Source organism: Lolium perenne, chromosome 3, assembly GCF_019359855.2.
Source record: "Lolium perenne isolate Kyuss_39 chromosome 3, Kyuss_2.0, whole genome shotgun sequence".
Lineage (NCBI taxonomy): Eukaryota > Viridiplantae > Streptophyta > Magnoliopsida > Poales > Poaceae > Lolium > Lolium perenne.
In genome coordinates this window covers 286430686-286438661 of record NC_067246.2, presented here as the reverse complement: position 1 = coordinate 286438661, position 7976 = coordinate 286430686, and the positions used below count along the sequence as shown (strand labels likewise).

The 7976-nt window shown below is 53.3% G+C and overlaps 1 protein-coding gene across 1 annotated transcript; it reads left to right on the top strand.

Annotated features, from left to right (window-relative positions):
- The first annotated feature begins 1204 nt into the window (after window positions 1-1204).
- Window positions 1205-3029, top strand: LOC127344205 (amidophosphoribosyltransferase, chloroplastic). Its single transcript, XM_051370427.2, has one exon. It carries the CDS (start codon window positions 1229-1231, stop codon window positions 2861-2863), a length of 1635 nt encoding a protein of 544 aa, XP_051226387.1. The 5' UTR covers window positions 1205-1228; the 3' UTR covers window positions 2864-3029.
- Window positions 3030-7976: the final 4947 nt, after the last annotated feature.

The following is a 7976-nucleotide window of genomic DNA, read 5'->3' as shown; positions in this document are numbered from 1 at the left end:
TCGGTTGCGCTACCTGGTCCAGGTACAAAATTCTCCGTAGAGTGGGTTCTTCAAAGACATGTGTAGTATCATTCGTATCATTGTTCAGATGGAAACCACCAAAGATGCTGTCTGCGACAAAACCCTGTAATTGTGACATTTGAATCAGCTACCAAACATTTTTTGTACTTGTTTTGGTACATATCATTTGCTGTTTTTTTGTTAGCAAAAAATGCAGCCAGTAGCAACTTAATTAACACAGTAGCAACTTAATTCACACAAAGTAGCAACTAGTTCATACACAACATTTTCCTGCAAAGACAACATGCGACGCATCAACTTAATTCGGCGTAAACTATTTCAAATTCATTACATCCTCTTTTGCTTTTTTTCAAGTGAAGTGACACTGGATTCCATTTGCATCACCATAACAATGTAGCAAAATAATTCATCTTCAATTGGTAGTAGCAAAAAACTTCCAACACAAGTCTACAGCAGCAAAGCACAAAAAATACTCACTGATTGTGCAGGATCTTCAATCTCTGGGTTCTGGGTGAAAAACGCAGGAGGATTGTTGTAGGGGCCCCGATTTGGTTGCAGCATAGGATCACCGGAGCCGAAGCTCGCCGGATCTGACGTTTGCCGTCGCCGTGGACCTGGATTCGAGCTCGAGCTTGAGGCACCTTGCGCGGAACGATGTCATTGCGATGAGGGTATTCTCCGTTGGGGTAGAGCACAGATCGGAGGAGATGCGCCATCTTCGGCCGCCGCCGACAGCAGCTGTTACCGACGCCGCCACCCGCGATGTGGTGGAGGTCGCCGTGCCGCCGTGCGGAGCGTCGAGTTCGTCCCGATCCGCGTCTGATTCGTATTTTGCTGCATTTGAACTTTTTTGCTGCGTTCGGACGGTCATGGAAGCAAAAGCGGGAAAGGTGGTTCTGAGGGGATCATCTGACGGTCGACGTTGGTTTGATCGTACGGTGGTCGACCCGGGGGATCGGTGGGTTTGATCCCCCGGGGGACGCTCAGCGCTGTCCATCAGCAAATAAAAACTTGGAGATTCTGCGGAGAAAAATCTGGACTAGAGACAGGAGACAGCGATACGGGTCAATCTTTTTGGGCCGTAGGGCAAGCAGCCTCCACACGCCTAGCGGCGACCTCTTTAAATCCCGTCCGTTCATGTACGACCGGGAGGGCATCCTCGGAAGCCCTCACCCTCACCCTCACACCCCCCAACCCCACCCCACCCATGGCCGCCGCCACCGCCGCCGCCCCGACCACCACGCCCTCCTCCCGCCTTCTCCTCCACCCCCGCGCCGCCGCCACGCCATCCCCCACCTACCACCACCTCCTCAGGCGCCACGCCACCCCCTCGCCCCTCCCGCTGCGCCACCGCGCCGCACCGGTGCGCGCCTGGCCTGACAGCGTCACGCCCTTCAACTTCGGCGACGACGACGATGGCGGCGACGACCACCCGCGCGAGGAGTGCGGCGTCTTCGGCGTCGTCGGCGACCCGGAGGCCTCATCCCTCTGCTACCTGGGCCTGCAGAAGCTGCAGCACCGCGGGGAGGAGGGCGCCGGCATCTGCGCCGCCGGGGACGACGGCGAGCTCAAGTCCGTCACGGGCCTCGGCCTCGTGGGCGACGTCTTCCGCGACAAGTCCCGCCTCGAGAGCCTCCCGGGCCAGGCCGCCATCGGCCACGTCCGCTACTCCACCTCCGGGCCCGGGGGGCCCAACCTCAAGAACGTGCAGCCCTTCCTCGCCGGCTACCGCTTCGGGCAGCTCGCCGTCGCGCACAACGGGAACCTCGTCAACTACACGGCCCTGCGCACCAAGCTCGAGACGCAGGGCTCCATCTTCAACAACTCGTCCGACACGGAGGTCATCCTGCACCTCATCGCCACCTCGCTCTCGCGCCCGCTGCTCGCGCGGATCTGCGACGCCTGCGAGCGCCTCGCCGGCGCATACTCGCTGCTCTTCCTCACCGCCGACAAGCTCTTCGCCGTGCGCGACCCCTTCGGCTTCCGCCCGCTCGTCATGGGCCGCCGCCCCAACGGCGCCGTCGTCTTCTCCTCCGAGACCTGCGCGCTCGACCTCATCGACGCCGTCTACGACCGCGAGGTGGCGCCCGGGGAGGTGATCGTCGTCGACCGCAGGGACATGTCCGTCTCCTCGGCCTGCCTCGTCCCGCACCGCCCGCGCAAGTCGTGCGTCTTCGAGCACATCTACTTCGCCCTGCCCAACTCCATCGTCTTCGGCCACGCCGTCCACGAGCGCCGCACAGCCTACGGCCGCGCGCTCGCCGAGGAGTCGCCCGCACCCACCGCCGACGTCGTCATCCCTGTCCCTGATTCCGGATTCTACGCCGCGCTCGGCTTCGCGCAGGCGTCGGGGCTCGAGTTCCAGCAGGGCCTCATCCGGTCCCACTACACCGGCCGCAGCTTCATCCAGCCCACGCAGGCCATCCGCGACCTCGCCGTCAAGCTCAAGCTCGCGCCCGTGCGCGGCGTCATCGAGGGCAAGAGCGTGGTCGTCGTCGACGACTCGATCGTGCGCGGCACCACCTCCAGCAAGATCGTGCGCCTGCTCCGCGACGCCGGAGCGCGCGAGGTGCACATGCGCATCTCCAGTCCCCCGGTCGTCGGCCGGTGCCACTACGGCATCGACACGCCCAGTGAGGGCGAGCTGATATCGAACAAGTTGGACATTGAGGGCGTGCGCAAGATGATCGGATGCGACTCGCTCGGATTCCTCTCCATCGACAAGCTGCACAGCATCTACGGCGAAGAGGCCAATGAGCTCTGCGACGCATGCTTTACGCGCAACTACCCGGTGCCGCTCCCTGAGCCGGTGCCGGAGCTAGTGTCGTCTTTCGAAGACTGACAGGCTGAAGTCGCTCTATTATGCTCTGCATCCTTTACAATACTAGGATTTTTAGCTTAATTGTGGGCATGGCGAATTGTGTGGTGGCAAATGCATTCATCATCTGAATTTTTGCAGGTCTTATTAAGTTTGTGTCAGTGAGCGATAGTTTTTCGTGGCCCCTCAATTGAGATTTCAAAACCCTTTTCTTGAGTTTATCATCAATTTATATAAAAGAAAGGTTGGCGACTTAGGGATTTTCTTTCTCTTCATTGTAAAGAGTTGCTTGACTGAATTCCTAGTGAATGCATTTTGCGAGCTCCTACCGTCGAATCAAATACAGACAGACATCTGTCGAATTGCCAACATATATCTCAATACTAAGAAAAGACTATTACAGGCAACAACCATCAGGAGACATGATAGTCGGCATTTTAGCCGTTTTTGTGTGAGTGATTAGGTTGTTGTTACGTCTTACGTTAGTGAATGGAGGGAGAAGATAACATACAGGTCTTAGATTTGAACTATTGAGTATCCATCTTAAGGTGACCAAATGATGCAGCTAATGCTAGAAAAAACACAAGCCCTAACGTGACCAAATGATGCAATTAAGTCTAGAAAAAGCATAAGCACTTGACCAAACAAATACAAAGACTGCAAGTGGTATAAAAAGTTACCGGACTGAATTCCTAATGAAGTGCGTTTTGCGAGCCCGTGTTGAACCGAATCCTGACGTACATCTGCCAAAGTTCCAATATATATCTACATCTGCGAAGCCAAGCAGAAATTCATGGGGGGCTCATTTCCTCTCTGGTTTTCTCTCTCTTCCCTCCTTTCTGTTGAGAGTCCCCCACGTGAAACCAGCGCCCCTCCTCTTCTCCTCCGGCGGCTGCGCCGCTCGGAGTGGGGATGGGAGGGGACGCTGGGCCTCTCTTGTACAGGGTAGTTGTAGGTTTGCTTTTAGCTTGCAGGTTGCCTCTTTGGCGTTTGGCCTTGTGCCGTTGTATCGGAGACTCCTCTTGCCGCACGCGGGCAGCGACGAGAGGTCGCCGGCGTGTTCTTCTGGCTCTCGTCCATGGTGGAGGAAGCAAGAGGGATACGGATCTGGCGGAAGCTTCCTGAATAAGCCCGCTCTGAATCGTGGCGATTTGGAGATTTCAATTCCTTCTCTTGCCCGTCTTGGTGGCGGTGGGGATGAGGAGTTGGATTCTTTTCCAGATTTGCCTCGATCTATAGTTCCAGAGGGAGAAGCTGAAGCTGCGGGTACGTTCTGGAGTTCATCCCCAGCGGCGCTGATGTCAAGCCGCTGGCTTTTCTGGCCGGCAAGGCGGCCACTCCAACCTCTGGCGTCGCCTCTTCTGCTGCTCCTCAACGATCGGCGTCATGGTGATCATAACCTCCAGGCCTGTTGGCCGATTCGGAGGCCCTTGTACTTCAACGTGGCTTCCATCGCCCGCTCCATCCCAAGTGGTTTCGTCCCCGGTGATCTTGTGGGTGGCCACGATCTGAAGTTTGGATGCAAGCTCGGTGGAGAAGAAGGACGTGATTGCATTTTATCTTTTCTCCTGAGGGTCCTTTTTAGAAATCTTGGGAACTATGCTGTAATTTCTTTTATTTCTGAGCTCCTCTATGTATTTTGTACTCCCACCGCTGATAGTTAATGCAGTTTCAGGGCCCTTCTAGGGGACAGAGATCAGGTGACATGCCTATGGCATGTCACCGATGAACAGTGCCGTAACATGCACTCCAGGCCGTTGGATCGAAAATGAGTAGACAAGATCAAGCACTGTAGCGACGACTGTAGAGGACCCCTGTAGCAGATGTACTGTAGCGACGCACTGTAGATTTGTCCCTGTAGCGGTGCACTGTAGATTGTTCCTGTAGCGGCTACTGTTCATGTTCATCTGGCCATCCATTTTCAATCCAACGATTAGAACATGGTTGCATGTCACAGCACTGTTCATCGGTGACATGCCTATTGCATGTCACCTGATCTCTGTCCCCTTCTAGGGCCTTCCCTTGTTCAAAAAAAAAAGCAGAAATTCATGTGTATGTGGTAGTGCACTGGTAGTCTGGACCTTGCACGTGTCAGTCAACTATGTAACATCATAGAGGTTGTTGTGTCGTCAGGCAGTGTTCCTTGCTTCCACAATCCACATTCAGTTATCTACTAGTGTCCACTTTCCCCTCGCTCTCGCCCAAGCTAGGGTTTGAGAATCGCTCCCAAGGTTTCGAGGCCTCTCCCTTCTTGTCCGGCTGCTCTGCCAGCCGAGTGGGCGGGGTCTTCAGTAGCTTTTGGAGCTTGTGCTCCCTGCGGCCGTTCCCAAGCGAAGACATTGTTGGATAATTAGGCACAATTTCCATGATTAATTTCAGAATATAAAACATGATGGCAGCAACTAGTAACATGTGAAACTCAAACATACTAGATGCATTAATCACCATGAGTAGCAGCAGCGGAAACGGTAAAGCATCCATCGCTAAACAGATCGAGATATGTCGCACGTATCGATCTGGTGGAGATGGCGGTGGAGGTGTAGCAGACGATGTCGCGGCAGTAACGTTGTTGATGACAACGTTGTTGACGACGGGGACGACGGGTCGAAGTAGACGGCGTTGAAGACGACGGTAGGTAGCACCACCCGACTTTGACGGAAGGCGACCCGTGATGAAGAGCTTGAGCAGTCGCGCAGAGCGCTTCCCAAAAACCTAATTCGCCCTCTCCCGTACAGGATCGCAAGGACGAGTGGTTCCGGAGACCTGCTCTCCCGTTCACCGATGCACGTCGGCGAGCGGGATGGAGTAGGCTACGATGGCGGCGCAAGCAGAGAGAGGTGGAAACCCTAACTCGTATATTAGATATATTTCTGCGGTAGCCGGGCAGGAGATTATATAGGCTCGGGAAACCCTAGGCAACGTGGGCCACACCCACGTCGCACGAACGTTTCGAGTCGGTTACAGATAGCCCACGATCCGGGAGCGACCCGAACCGACTAACTGCGTTCGTTTTCCTGAGCTGCAAAAAGTAAGGAAAGTCTCGGCTCGAGGCTCAATCCACTCACCACGAGCGCGGCGCGCGTGTCGTGTCGAGTCGAGTCGAGTCGAGTCGAGACGAGCGAGCGAGGAGGAGGAGGAGCGCGCGCGTGTAGCACTCCTATTCTCACTCACTTACTAGTGGTGGAACAACCTACCTTATAAGGTGGTCTAACTTCCTCCCAACTTTCCATGTGGGACTAAACTTCCCACCTCTTGCCACTCCCTAGTGAGCTGCCACCAACTTGGGCTCAAACTCACAAGGCTGCCACTATGTGGGCTTTGAGATTTATAGGAAAAACTGAAATCTAATTTGGGCCACTAAAAATGAGCCCAATATTTCAACAATCCCCCACCAGATCTCAAATCGCCATTTAGAGATTTACCAATACTCACTGCTTGTTTATATACCAGTGTTTCAGCGGAGACTGTTAAGTTGAACTTCCGCCTAGAACCTTAAGCTACATCCATTCACACTTGAACAATGGACTAAGCCTTGAATTGCAAGTTTTGCGTGAACAGGGTTTCACTCAAAGTCATGACCAGTACATGGCTGCCAGTAGCCTACCCCGCGGGTGAAGCATATGCGTCATACTTCGTGGTCTCTTCATGAGTTTACTAGAGATCACCCAAATCTCATAGATTGCGACGTTTAACAATCAGACTCATATAGGTGTGTTATTTCAAGAATGCTTTGTAGGACAGCATCTTTGCTAATATAGCCAACATAAACACATTAAGGCTTGTTGCCAACCTGCCTTACAACAATTAAGAGTTGTGCATCTTCACATAGAGAGGGTGAAAGGACACAGATGTCGCCTAGAGGGGGGGGGTGAATAGGCGATTTAAAACTTTTACGAGATGGGCTTAACAAATGCGGAATAAAACTAGCGTTTACTTTGTCAAGCCCAAAGCCTATATACTATTGTTCACCTATGTGCACCAACAACTTATTCTAAGCAATGGTTCACCTATGTGCACCAACAACTTATGCTAAGCAATACAAGCAAGTATGTGATAGCAAGATATATATAACTTCAAGCACGATGGCTATCACAAGGTAAAGTGCATAAGTAAAGAGCTCGGGTGTAGAGATAACCGAGGCACGCGGGAGACGATGATTTATCCCGGAGTTCACACTCTTGCGAGTGCTAATCTCCGGTGGAGAGGTGCGGTTGCTTAGTGCTCCCGAACGCCACAAGAGGCTCACCTTGAGGTGTGGTTGCTCGATGCACACCAACGCCACAAAGGCCTCACCCCAAGATGCGGTACTCACACCACACACCGAACGCCACGAAGGCGCCTCACCTAAATCTCCGGTGACCCTCACCACAAAGGCCTAGGTCACGGTTCCACTAAGGGATTTCCTTCGAGGCGGAAACCGGGCCTTACACAAAGATTGGGGCACACATCCACAACTTAATTGGAGGCTCCCAACAAATCGCCACAAAGGCGTAGAATCCGTCTAGGGTTCCAAGAACCCAAGAGTAACAACCTTCTTGCTTTCACCACCACGAATCACCGTGGAGAACTCAAACCGATGCACCAAATGCAATGGCAAGAACACCACAAAGATGCTCAAGTCCTTCTCTCTCAAATTCCAACAAAGCTACAAAAGCTATTGGGGGAATAGGAGAGGAAGAACAAAGAGGAGAACACAAAATTCTCCAAGATCTAGATCCCAAAGATTCACTCACAAAGAGATGATTTGGTTTGGTCAAAGTGTGGATCTAGATCTCCTCTCTCTTTTCCCTCAAAATGGGGCAAGAATCATGGAGGGATAGAGAGAAAGGGCAAGCTTCTCAAGAACAACAATGGAGGAGAGAGAGAGTAGAAGAAGCAGCAGCCCAAGGAGGAAGAAGGGGGTATTTATACCCCCCAAGAAAATCGAGCCGTTGGGCAAAACCAGGGCCGGATAATCCGGCCTAAGTAAGGGCCGGATAATCCGCCCCCCGGATAATCCGGCCTCTGGGACAAAACCTGGTCAAAATCCGGGCAAATGTCCGGCCCCTATACTGAGCAGCAATTCCTGAGGTCCTTAGCTGATTTCGAGGGGGCCAGATATTTCCGAAATATCCGGCCCGGATAATCCGGCCCGGAT